The 14156-nt window shown below is 41.8% G+C and overlaps 1 protein-coding gene across 1 annotated transcript in view; it reads left to right on the plus strand.

Moving 5' to 3' along the window:
* The window catches only part of CAP2 (cyclase associated actin cytoskeleton regulatory protein 2), a 135471-nt gene that overhangs the window by 109789 nt on the left and 11526 nt on the right, over positions 1-14156 (plus strand). The window contains exons 8-11 of the mRNA XM_055570702.1: positions 9957-10146; positions 12162-12337; positions 13853-13976; positions 14073-14155. Of these exons, the coding sequence (XP_055426677.1) occupies positions 9957-10146; positions 12162-12337; positions 13853-13976; positions 14073-14155 (573 nt within the window). The remainder of the gene's footprint in view (positions 1-9956; positions 10147-12161; positions 12338-13852; positions 13977-14072; position 14156) is intronic.

The following is a 14156-nucleotide window of genomic DNA, read 5'->3' on the forward strand; positions in this document are numbered from 1 at the left end:
GTTCATTGTAATGCAATACTCGTGTACCCTCCTCCTGGAATCCCCTTCCTCTTGCTTCCTTCTGTCAAATCTGACCCAACTATCTTTCAGGGTATATTTCGAATGATCTTCCCTCCAAGAAGCCTCTCTGACCTCCCCCCGCTTATCACTTTGCCCTTCCTGGCTGGAACAGAACTTCTTTAGTACTTAAGATCTGTACTTCTATGATGTTCAGCGCTTTCTACCTTATAAAGCAGTTACTTGTTCACTTTAGTAAATATTTATGAAGTACCTACCGTGTTTCAGGCACCCGGCGCATTACTGGTGACATTAAGATGAATAATGAGTGGTTTTTCAGAGCTCCGGCTCAAGAGATGACCAAACCTGAACTCACAGACAAATAATTTCACTTTTAATGTGAAGTATTATAATAAGGGTGTTCCTAACAGGTCCTTGAAATAGGGAAACAGAAAACTTCCTCTTAGAAGAGTTCCAGAAAGCCTACAAAAAGAAGAGAATTTTGAGTTGAGCCTTGAAGATTTTGTAAGAATTTTCCAGATAGTAAATTGGGTGAGAACCTTCCAAACAAAGGCACAGGCTGAGCAGAGACATGAAGGCTAAGAGCCAGGTTTCTGTTGTGGGGGAGCCAAACGTATCTTCTCTCTCCTCCGAGAGAGCTCTTTGAAAGCATCGTCCTTCTCCACTCTGCCTGAGATCTGCAGCAGTGACTAGTACAGGGCCTGCAGTTCAGTTCAGTTCAGTCGGTCAGTCGTGTACGACTCTTTGCGACCCCATGAACTGCAGCACGCCAGGCCTCCCTGTCCATCACCAACTCCCGGAGTCCACCCAAACCCATGTCCATCGAGTCAGTGATGCCATCCAACCATCTCATCCTCTGTCATCCCCTTCTCCTCCTGCCCTCAATCTTTCCCAGCATCAGGGTCTTTTCAAATGAGTCAGCTCTTTGCATCAGGTGGCCAAAGTACTGGAGTTTCAGCTTCAACATCAGTCCTTCCAATAAACACCCAGGACTGATCTCCTTTAGGATGGACTGGGTTGGATCTCCTTGCAGTCCAAGGGACTCTGAAGAGTCTTCTCCAACACCACAGTTCAAAAGCATCAATTCTTCAGCGCTCAGTTTTCTTTATAGTCCAACTCTCACATCTGTACAAGGCCTTAAACACAGACAATATCCAAAAGCTTTTGCTAAATTGAACACAGTAATTGGTAATCATATTTCTTCACAGTGAAATTTCCAGAGGGTTATTCCACTAACTACATATTGTGTTCATTGTTTAAGAGCCATGTAAATACTATTCCTTTATTTCTTTTATCAAGCGATGGCAATGGAAATCGACAGTGCCTTTTCTTATCAATCAGTTCAGCCACTCAGTCATATTCGACTCTTTGCAACCCTAAAAGAACTGCAGCATGCCAGGCTTCCCTGTCCATCACCAGTTCCCAGAGCTTGCTCACATTCATGTTCATCGATTTGGTGATGCCATCCAACCATCTCATCCTCCGTCATCCCCTTCTCCTCCTGCCTTCAGTCTTTCCCAGCATCAGGGTTTTTCCAAGGAGTCAATCCTTGCCTTTTCTTAGGAAGCGGCAAATGCCTTCCCTGCACCTGTCCCCGCCCCTTGCCACCTGCATGCTCCTAATTCCCAGTTGGTATAAACTCAGGAAATGCAAGCTAATATTAGATTAACCAAAAAGCTTTTCTTATGAAGAGATGGAGGAAAGGTACAGATTGTCTTTTAAAGGTAAAACAAGCCCTTCATAGAATATAACCTAGAGCTAAGCCCAGACTTATGGTCCAGGTTGCATCCTTGATTTAAGCAGAGCTAATCACAGATGCTTTCCCAGACCTTTCCCGTGAAATTTAGAACTGAAATTGAGACAAAAGTTACTTTATCTTAGTGTGCCTCAGCTATAAACCTCAGAAGATGTTCATGCTTCTATTTACTTTTCCTAAGTAAATAATGTAAATAATACAGTGAGTGCATTCTCAGTCATGTCCAACTCTTTGCGACCCCATGGACTGTAGCCTGCCAGGCTCCTTCTGTCCTTGGAATCTTCCAGGCAAGAATACTGGAGTGGGTTGCCATTCCTTCTCCAGGGGATCCTGCCAAACCAGGGATTGAAGCCGAGTGTCTTGAGTCTTCTGCATTGGGAAGCAGATTATTTATCACTGCACTACCTGGAAAGCAAATAATACAGAGTCAAATGTCAATCATGTCTCGTGACCAAAAAAGCCAAAGCATGAAACAAACAGAAGCAATGTTGTAACAAATTCTGTAAAGACTTTGAAAATAGTCCATATTGAAAAAAACATCTTTAGAAAAAGATGATTTACAAATAATACAGAGCCAAACATAAATCATCTTTTTTTAAAGATTTTTTTTTTGATGTGGACCATTTTCAAAGTCTATGTTGAGTTTGTTACAATATTGCTTCTGTTTCATGTTTGGTGCTTTGGCCACAAGATATATGGGGTCTTAGTTCCCCGACCAGGGATAGAGCCTGCACCCTCTGCACTGAAGGTGAAGTCATAACCACTGGACAGCCAGGGAGGTCCCTTAAGTCATCTTCATAACAACTTTCATTTTGCTTCAGCTCCCACCCCAACTTCTGCCGTTTACCAAGTAAGATAACCTAAGAAATACAGTTATTTCTCTATGACTCTAAAATCCAAAAGCAAAACAAAAACTTTAATGCAGTGATAGTTCAGATCTATGCTTTTCTGACCGAATGAAGTCATTGTCCAGATAATTCAAGCTCCATGTCACTCTTGGTCTTACAATTGCTGGCTATCTGTAGTGTGTGTCTTTGATGGGTATACTCTGCTATCTTTAACTCTGGAAATTTTTCCCATAGAAAATTTAATTTTATCTTTCCTTTTTTATGATAAATTGTATTTTTAAGCTGCCATGGCTGGCAGACAAGACAAAAAAGACAATCTGGGAATCCCAGATTTGGTCCACAGAGCAATAGCAAAAAAAGGCCAAATTCATCATTAAAGCTACTTATGAAGACAATTTATGCAAAAGAGCTGGGTCACTTGAGCAATTAGATTGTGTTCCACGTATTCTTCTGGAATCCGCTTTGAGGGTTTGGTCAGCTCTTGTCAGACTTCTCTGCTTTGGGCATTGTAAAGCAGAAATCACCAGCTATGTTTTTGAAGGGTCACATCCAGATCTATAAATTAGGAAACGATAAGCATAAAGATAAGCTTCCCTGGTGGCTCAGTTGGTAAAGAACGTGCCTGTAAGGCAGGAGACCTGAGTTCAATCCCTGGGTTTTGAAGATCCCCTGGAGGAGGGTATGGCAACCCACTCCAGTATTCCTTCCTGGAGAATCCCCAGGGACAGAGGAGCCTGGCAGGCTATAGTCCATTGGATCGCAAAGAGTCAGACACGACTGAGCGACTAAGCACACACAAGCCTAAAGACACTAAGTTACTGGTTTGTAGACTGTGTAAGGTATTTGCAGGCTGTTTTCCAGTTTAAAGCTGGTTTTCCTTCTCTGAAGGGACTTTGTTTCTTGTTCTTTTTCATCTGCTGCCATATTTCACATCTTTCCAGGTCATCAAAGTAACATACAGAGAGTCCAAGGAGGGTGGAAAGAATGGAGATGAGGAAACCATCAGAGATCATTGGCGAAACCATGAGATCTGGGTTCTCGTTATCTTTCCTCTTGTACGTGTCTTGAGTTAGGGAGGTTAGCTTCTCAAGAAAAGTGATCAAAATGTGCCCTACATTCCCTTCATAATTGTGGAAATATCTTTTCATTTTGATGGTCTATAAGTACCCTTGGTATTTTTACGGAAACTTGAAATTCAAGTACTGTTCTGTTACCATAGGTGAAATAGAAAATATTCCCTAAATTGACTTTAAAAATTATTAACAAATATATGCTTAAAATATTATGTAGCTCTTCATTGTAATATTTTTTTTGACAATTCTGTTTTCTTGGAAAAGCCCCCAGAAATTTTGTTTTCCTTGGCAGAAGTCTCAAAATTATAGGAAGTGATAAGAATAGGAGATTAGAGACTAAAATCACAAATTCACTTTGGTTTATACTCATGTTGCAGAGGACGATCATCCGTTAGTTTATGTGCAATCTTTTTTCTTGATATGGTTGTCTGCCAATAAAAGTGTGATATAAATATGAATGTAAAATTTGTAAGTACTTATGGAAATTTAAAAATTTGGAAATGTATCAATTTCACCAAGTTCTTAATCAAAGTACATCTTGCAGAAAATAGAAAGAAACTAGTTTTAACATCTAAAATATAAACAACCCTAAATCATGAATTCATGAAGTATTTTTTACTGCTATGAAAGCTAGTTTATGTACATGGAAAGTCAGTCTTTAATTATGAAACTATAGTTCTTTCTTTTAATCTCTCCCTCTTATTGTGGTATGTGAGAGGCTTATCCTATTTATGTGCCATGTTGCACAAGATCATCTGAGAATCTTTTTCTTTGGAAAAACTAATAGGCAGCATTGGCCAAAAAGTTCCATTATAAAATACTGTGAATTCCTGTAGTTTTAGCAGGTTAATGTAAGTCCATTTGTGACTAAAATGGCTTTATGATTTCTAAACACTTTTTTTAGTGTGTAATTGGACACATGTACCTGGAGAGCGTTAACTGTAAGCCAGGTGATTAATGGACCAAGCTGGCTCTGAGATGGACAGCGAAAGAAAGAACCTGACCATGAAGCTGAAGACAGTCATCTGTGTGGGCATGAAGGGGAATTGAGGTGGTGGCCATAAGGAAAGGGTGTGAGGTGGACAGGAAAACCCATAAACAGTGCCACTGCGTGTCAGCTGTTCCGTTTTCTCACTTTATCTATGATCTCCACAAATACTTAAAGGCAGGTGGCTCAGAATATTACTGTCACTAAGCTGGTTTCATAGAAGAAACATCGTAACTAAAGCTCTGTTGTTTGGGCCAGAATCCACCTGTTCCAAGAGACTGTCACAGAATATTTTGATTTTCTTGGTCTCTAGCTTTTAAGAAGTCAGTGAAAACACAGACCAAGATGTGGGTCGCCAGGCCTGTTCATGACGTTGGAGGTTACTGTTACCTGTGTATACATCTGTCCCTCAGGGGCTCTCCGTACAGGACCTCTGTGCTCTGTAGAGCATTCGATGCTATGGCCCCAGCTTAAGCCACCCCAGCAATTCTCTGGCTCTCTTGACCCCACTGTCCTGAGAAGAGCCAGCCACAGCCCACACTGGGCTGCCAGGGACTCCTGTTCATGTGAGTCACAACACATGAAACTTCATCTGCAACTACTTGTGCGCTCAGCATTCCCACTAGATCATGACTTTCTTAACAAACAAGACGTATGTCTACTTCCTCATCATCCACCCAATTCCTTTCAAGGTTGCTCTTAGCAAATGTTGAATGGACAAATGAGTCTATTCTAATTCACTTTCCATCTATTGAAGAGTTAGGTTCTATTTAGATCAGATCATTTGCTATTGCTATTGCTGAATTTGAAAAATCTTAGACTTTAAAAAGTGAAAGTTGAGAATTTCCCCAAAAGGGTAATTATTAAGTAGAATATCTTCAATGGAAAATTTTTCTTTGAAGCTGATTCCTTTTTTTTTTTTTGTTTAAATGGCTATATTTCACTTTTTGCTCAATTTTTGTCACAAAGACATAAAAACCTCCATATAAAAGCACCCTATTAGTCCTACTTTCAACAAACTCAACAAAATGGATAATTGGAGTCCTGTCCTCTCCGAATTAACTGGATAACTAAGACAATGGTGTGTGTTGTGGGGGATAGAAGTGGTTGTTTAATTACACCAGCAAAACAATGTGGAGATTTCATTTAAGAACTAGAAGTAGTTTCCCTTTCAGAATAAAACCTAAATTCTGAAGTAATAAAATAAGTAATTATTTCAAGTAACATTTAATGAAAATATTCTGATTCACTTTAGTATATAAATATATTACATGTAATATAATTATATGGAGAGTATACATAACCAAAACTTTACAAGCTTTCCACATGCCCACATACAATGGTTTCATTATTTCATAGTTATCATTCATATATTTAAAGTCAGAGGAAGCAGCTGTTCCCAAGACAGTTGAAATTAATTTAGAGAAAGGGATTTGCAGATGTTTTTAAAAGTCTTTGTGCCTCCCTTCCCTGACTCAAAAGTAAATAATCAAGCATCTGCTCTCAAAATTAATCTTAATAGAGCTTTCAAAAGCAGCATTTTTAGGTTATGTGCTGTGTTCATAAACATAAGTTAACTTTTGTACCCTGAATATAGCCATTTAAAATCATAAATTTCAGAGCAAGTACCCCATTACTGGCACCAGTGGGTACTCAGGAAAAGTGGACGAGCAAGAGTCTAACTGCTAGAACAAGGGTACAGAGTCTGAACAAACCAGCGTCAAGGGTGACTTGCTGCTGAGATGCCAATACTGAAGACTTCTTTATCCCATGGGATAAGGCCCGGCTCCAGAGTTGGCTGTAGGAGCCTGGTCAGCTGCTGAGGCATTGGAGGGATGGAGCAAGTAGTGGAGATAAAAATTAAATTATTACACCACCACCCAGTACTTCATGGATATTCAAGCCAGAGGCCCACAAGCAACACTATGTACATGTTAGCAGTAGTAGTGTTAGTTGCTCAATCGTGTCCGACTTTTTGCGACCCCATGGGCTATAGCCTGCTAGGCTTCTTTGTCCATGGACTTCTCCAGGCAAGAATACTGGAGTGGTTAGCCATTCCCTTCTCCAGCGGATCCTCCAGACCCAGAGATTGAACCTAGGTCTCCCACATTGCGGGCAGATTTTTTACCGTTTGAGCCATCAGGGAAGCCCATGTATATCATGGGTAACCCATGCCTCTGATTTTTTTAATTGATTGACTACTTTTTTTTCACCTGAATATAGCAAAAAAGATTTCCCCTGAAGAAAATTTTAGGATCAAGCAGATATGTGCTTGAATTACATTGCTGCCATTTACTGGCCATTGAATATTTGGTCAGCCTTTCTGACTTCCTGCTTTATTTTCTGTTAGAGGGGGTATTTCAATCTTACTAATATTGTGATGACTAAGATTAATCTCAGCACAGAGCATAGAGTGTTTCTTCCCAAACTTGTCCACACACTGGAATCACCTAGGGAGCTTCAGAAAGTACAGAGGCCCATGTTCCACCTCCCCAGAGAGTTCCTGCTCGGGAATTTCTAACAGATCCCCAGATGATTCTAAAGTTCAGATAAATTTGGGGACCCTTGGCATTGAGCCTGTCCTAAACTGAGCATTAAAGTGAGTGAAGTGAAGACGCTCAGTCGTGTCCGACTCTTTGCAACCCCATGGACTGTAGCCTGCCAGACTCCTCCCTCCATGGAATTCTCCAGGCAAGAGTACTGGAGTGGGTTGCCATTTCCTTCTCCAGGGGATCTTCCTGACCCAGGGATCGAACCCAGGTCTCCCGCGTTCCAGGCAGACGCTTTGACCTCTGAGCCACCAGGGAACCCCACTGAGCGTTAAGTATCTGTTAAATGAGTGGGAACAACCAGTGCCTGGCAAGTGTGAGATTTTCCAGAATTCTTGGCTCCCTTCCCTTCCCTGACAGTCTCTCCTGTCTTAAGGAAACACCTGAAGACAGTGTCAGGCTGTGATTCCAGTTGATGCAGCTGCCACTCATGCCAGGCACAGGAGAGTGCAGAGAGCTCTGGTCCCACATGCCTGCAGGAGAAGAGCAGGAGGCAAAGATCAGTTCATTGTATGGCGCAGCCTAGGGCAAGCCTGCCAAGGGAATGCCTGATTTGCCTTCGAGGACACTGTACATGGAAAGCCCCTGAGTGCTGCTTGTCATGTCACCCTGGAAACTATAGAGCCTGGGCTGCACCCTTATTGGAGCCAGAAACGAGCCAGAACATACAAAGGATAAACCAAAGGCAGAGTTTCAACTGGTCCTGAGTTCTCTTATTTTTTTGGCTTTTATAGTCAACATTTGTTGCAGTAAATCCTTTGTTCGGTGTTCCCGGGTCAGCCATCCGAATGTATCATAGTTCCAAGAAGTTGAATATGTGGCTTAATTGGTTTCAGTGTCCTTTAATGGCTCTTGGAGAGAGGCTGTGAATTCTGAGAGCGAGGGACCATCTAAGTCGTTCTAAGATTTAGAAGCCAGTCTCCCCTTTCCACAAAATAGGAGATCTTTAAAGCTGCAGTGTTTCAGATGTGGGGGAGGGGCCTGGCCCTTCACTGACTGACTGAGTTATGATGTGCTTATGAGTAAAAGTAATACGTTGTGGCTCTGAGTGTCTGGAACCGAGGACTGGAATAGTGTTAGATGTGCAAATCTTGTATTTTATGCTGTTTATGATTCCAAGCAAATTCTCAAATTTCACCCCAGTAACAAAATAGGGAATGTTTAAGATACTGAAAAAAATTGGTCTGTCTCATGAACTGTGCAGTTATTTTGTACTTGACCCAAGAATCCTGATGGAGTCAGACTGTTCTTCCTGATAAACAAACAAACAAAAAAATCACAAATTACAATTTCAAGAGATGAGAACTCCCAGCCTACTCAGTTTTAAAGATATTCATTCTCAATAAGAGAAGGATCTCATATTTTCAGGATAATTCTACACTTAATAGGGATTATATAAGTACTTTGAAAAGAGTGTAGATTTTTCAACTGAAAAGTACCACAGGTAAAAAGTTCCTGATATTGACACTTTGTAATACTTCCATGTTTATGAAAATAAGGGTCTGCTGTCTTTGTTAATATTTAGCAGTCATGTTGATGTTTTACATATTGTATTTGGTATTGAAAACATATTAATATAAGCCTCAATCACATTTTCATCACTCTCAATTTTTAAAGTTTCTGATCTTTTAATTGAACTAACTTACCATTCTTTATCATAGGCATACAGCTTTTCTCCGGGTTTAAAAATAAAATGGTGTATAACACAAGGTTATAGTATATGTGTGTTTCTATCCTACTAGTTTTAAACTCTGTGACAACTTTGTCTATGGGGTCCTCTCAAAACATTGAGTCAAATCCCTCTATTTTCTATCAATCACCTTTTAGTGACATCTGAATTTGTTAGAACTTCATATTGAAAACAAAGATTGAGCTTTGCATAGCAGAGAAAAGAGAAAGCATGAGCCTTTTTTGCCATGATCAGGCAAAAATACAGTTTTCTCTGGTTTACAAACAGTTAGCATTAGACGAACCAAATCATCAGAAGGATCCCGGGCCCTGATCACCTGCGTGTTTGACAGACATGCCGGTCACATGTGATCTTCACTTGGGGTTCAGTTTGAGGCTTACATACTTGAAAAACAAGTCCTGGAGAGTGTTTCAGTATTTCTTTTTTTAGCTGCTCAAAAAGCTAACCACTGAAACTTTTTCACCTCTCTCCCTCTCATTGGATGGTTGCCATTCCCAGTGTCCCCAAAAGAATCCTCTTATCAGTTGCACCACTTTTTTCTTGTGATTATCAATTGGCCAAAGCCCAGTTTCATTCATATCCCGAGCTTTGGACATGAACCTGTGGCTTTGTTTTCCTGATGCTGGGAAAGATTGAAGACAGGAGGAGAGGATGAGATGGTTGGATGGCATCACCGACTGAATGGACATGAGTTTGAGCAAGCTCCAGAAGTTGGTGATGGACAGGGAACCCTGGCTTGCTGTAGGCCAAGGGGTCACAGAATGGCACACGACTGAGCAACTGAACTGAGCTGGCAAGCTCCTGCACATGCAGTTTCTACGTCATGCTCTGTGTTCCCAAGACAAGGGTTCCCCCACTCGGTCCCAGGTCTTTGGAAACAGATCCATGATGCACAGGTGTATTCCTAGGTGCCCTCTGTGAATCTCAAACCCCAATCTCTCACTGTAAACGGGTTCTCATGATGCTGGCACAATCTCAGTTCTCAGCAAGGGCGTCATTTCAGTAACGTGCTTTCCATCTTCTCTCTCCCGCAGGGTCCGGTCGCATCAACTGCATCAGCATTGTCTGTCCTCTCCCTTGGGCCTGGCCTTCCTCCACCCCCGCCTCCCCCGCCTCCTCCAGGGCCACCTCTGCTTTTTGAGAGTGAGAGCATAAAAGAACCGTCCTCTCCTTCACGCTCAGCTTTATTTGCACAACTTAACCAAGGGGAGGCAATTACGAAAGGTGAGAAAACCAGGCCTTGAGGCTGTCTCCCTCTGGCTCCAGGCACACAGATCCCCTGGAGCCCACGGTGATGGATACATCATTCCATTTCAGTCTCCAGAATACAGGGAACTATGAGATGATGGGCTCAGTGGGCTTCTGGGTGGATCAAAAAGAACTCAAGGGATTCTAGTTTCAAGTTGACCAATGCACTGTATCACTACTTCAGCCCCTGACACTCCAACACCAGCTCCAACCAAGGCATCAAGATCAAGTATTTAGAACCTCTGTCCTCAACCAGTGTATGGGCTTGTCAAAGAATTATATCATTGAACTACCTTTGTCTTCATAGTGAATGGTTACTTTTTTTTAATCATACACTTAATAAAGTCATTATTGACTATGCCAAAGCCTTTGACTGATGGATCACAATAAACAGTGGAAAATTCTGAAAGAGATGGGAATACCAGACCACCTGACCTGCCTCTTGAGAAACCTATATGCAGGTCAGGAAGCAACAGTTAGAACTGGAGATGGGAACAACAGACTGGTTCCAAATAGGAAAAGGAGTATGTCAAGGCTGTATATTGTCACCCTGCTTATTTAACTTATAGGCAGAGAACATCAAGAGAAATGCTGGGCTGGAAGAAGCACAAGCTGGAATCAAGTTTGCCGGGAGAAATATCAATAACCTCAGATATGCAGATGACACCACCCTTATGGCAGAAAGTGAAGAAGAATTAAAGAGCCTCTTGATGAAAGTAAAAGAGGAGAGTGAAAAAGTTGGCTTAAAGCTCAACATTCAGAAAACAAAGAGCATGGCATCTGGTCCCATCACTTCATGAGAAATAGATGGGGAAACAGTGGAAATGGTGACAGACTTTTTTTTTTTTTTTTGGCTCCAAAATCACTGCAGATGGTGATTGCAGCCATGAAATTAAAAGACGCTTACTCCTTGGAAGGAAAGTTATGACCAACCTAGGCAGCATATTAAAAAGCAGAGACATTACTTTGTCAACAAAGGTCCGTCTGGTCAAAGCTATGGTTTTTCCAGTAGTCATGTATGGATGTGAGAGTTGGACTATAAAGAAAGCTGAGTGCTGAAGGACTGATGCTTTTGAACTGTGGTGTTGGAGAAGACTCTTGAGAGTCCCTTGGACTGCAAGGAGATCCAACCAGTTCATCCTAAAGATCAGTCCTGGATGTTCATTGGAAGGACTGATGTTGAAGCTGAAACTCCAATACTTTGGGCACCTGATGCAAAGAGCTGACTCATTTGAAAAGACCCTGATGCTGGGAAAGATTGAGGGCAGGAGGAGAAGGGGATGACAGAGGATAAGATGGTTGGATGACATCACCGACTCAATGGACATGAGTTTGGATAAACTACAGGAGTTGGTAATGGACAGGGAGGCCTGGCGTGCTGCGGTTCGTGGGGGTTGCAAAGAATCAGATCCGACTGAGCCACTGAAGTGAACTGAATAAAGTCATGTTTCCAAAAACCTTATGCAAATATATTTTTGTTTTGTATGGGCAATAGGAATTATGGTATAAGTGTTCTTATGAGCTGGGCTGGGAGCCAAGGACCAAAAAATTGAACAGTTTTTCTGGCTCCAGCTGGCTGCATTGTCCCCTCATCTGTAAAGGAAGAGAATGAACTTAAAACCGTTAAATTGATTCTGACCTATGTTTGCTGAAATGCCCTAACTTTTTAGACTATATCTAGGGAATGATTTGACCACACAGAAGTAAATCATGGAATTCTTTCTGGTGAGGTAGCTTTTTTGCATAATTTTATCTATCATCTTATCTCCAAAAAGAAGTTCCTCCAATTAAAAACTACTTAACAGTGCTTTTATCAACTCTAAACATATGCAGGTCTCAGACTCTGCATACTAACCTTGAGAAAACACTCAACTGCTAAAATAGCATTACTAAAAATTCTTAGGCCATTTACATCATGTTCATCCAAAAAGTCAGAAACGTTTCCCTTTGCATATGATGTAAAGAAATGTGTCTCTGTGTTATCCTCCCAGGACTCCGTCATGTTACAGATGACCAGAAGACATACAAGAATCCCAACCTACGGGCTCATGGAGGACAATCTCCATCTCCTACGAAAAGCCACACTCCAGGCCCCAAGTCTCCCCAGTCTCATCCTCCTAAGAAACACACTCCTGTGTTAGAGCTGGAAGGGAAGAAATGGAGAGTGGTGAGTGAAGCCCTTTAACTGTATTCCTGATATACTCCAATGAAAGGAGCAATGGCTAAACTGTTTGCCAAGGTCTTAAGGATTTCTAAGGCTTCCCAGGTGGTGCTAGTAATAAAGAACCTGCTTGCCAGTGCAGGCAGGGTCAGAGACACGGGTTTGATCCCTGAGTCGAAAAGATCCCTTGGAGGAAGGCATGGCAACTCACTCCAGGATTCTTGCCTGGAGAATCCCATGGACAGAGGAGCCTGGCAGGCTACAGTCCATGGGGTCAGAGAGTCGTACATGACTGAAGCGACTTAGCAGTAGCACTAAGGATTTCTAAGTGAAAACACAGAGACACAAGTCACTGGCTAGAAACCAAGGCCTTTCTGAATGCTTCCATAAGTGTTTTTTGGTTTTCATTATTCTCATGCATTTTTTTCTTCAACTTCTTCAAAATTATTCTTTAAACTGTGGTAAAGTGCACATGACAGAAAATTTACCATCTTAACCTCGACGTGTACAGTTCAGTGGCATTAAGTACCATCAGACTGCTGTGCGGCCATCACCACCATCCATCCACAGAACTCTTTTCATCTGTCAGAACTGAAGCTCTGTATGCCTTCAACAGTAATTCTCCACTCCCCCTCTCTTCAGCCCCTGGCAACCACCTTTCTACTTTCTGTCTCTATGAATCTGACTCCTCTGTCAGTGAACTTTTAATCTGTACCCCATCTACTGTAGGATCTACTATAGGATGTTTCATTCTGTTCCACTGACCAAGGCGCTGATATAACCTACTGAGTCAGCCACCACTTTCACCATTGTCTGAGCAGGACAGGACACTTTGTATGTGGATGGAAGCTGGTACCCCCTGTCAATCCAGTATGAAAATGTTAGTTACTCAGTCATGTTGGACTCTTTGCAGCCCCATGGACTGTAGCCCATGGAAGGAATTCTCCAGGCAAGAATGCTAGAGTGGGTAGCCATTCCCTTCTCCAGGAGATCTTCCCATCCCAGAGATTGAACCCAGGTCTTCTATATTATTGCAAGTGGATTCTTTACCATGTGAGCCATCAGGGAAACCCTGCCAATCCAGGAGGCTTCCCTAAAGGTGGAGGAACAAAGTCCCCAGAAAGGTTGTTGTGCTCTGAGAATACACTGGGACTTGGACCATTGCTAGTCTATTTACCCAACTCCTATTTGCAGATATTGCTACAGTATCAACTCCAGACTCAGCATCGGGACTTAACCAAAAGCTCTCACATCCCTGGTCCAGCCCCTACCCACTAGCCAGGGTGCCTGATGCCTGACTGTTCACAAATGGACCCTGCCACCCCCACTTCCAAGTAACCATTCCCAACATCACAGAGACAAAGGAAGTCCTGTGGTTTAGTCTGTAAGAAAAAGGTTCCTAAAGAAAGAACATACTGAGAAGCTCTAATTGGTGAATGCTCCACAGTAATTTCAGTATGCAGTGGACTTCATTTATCTGTCTGTCCTTATATTTAATATTTGCCTGTGTTTTAATTTTAGGAATACCAAGAGGACAGGAATGACCTTGTGATTTCAAAGACTGAACTGAGACAGGTGGCTTACATTTTCAAGTGCGGCAAGTCTACTCTGCAGATAAAAGGGAAAATAAATTCCATTATAATTGGTAGGGCAGAACTATGGATCTGTACTCATTATGATAAATTTCTTCGTATAAATATGCTGATTGTATTTAGGATTTTGTTTTGTTTTGTTTTCCTAGATAACTGTAAGAAGTTCGGCCTGGTGTTTGACAATGTGGTGGGCATTGTGGAAGTGATCAACTCCAAGGACATTCAAATGCAGG

Source organism: Bubalus kerabau, chromosome 3, assembly GCF_029407905.1.
Source record: "Bubalus kerabau isolate K-KA32 ecotype Philippines breed swamp buffalo chromosome 3, PCC_UOA_SB_1v2, whole genome shotgun sequence".
Lineage (NCBI taxonomy): Eukaryota > Metazoa > Chordata > Mammalia > Artiodactyla > Bovidae > Bubalus > Bubalus kerabau.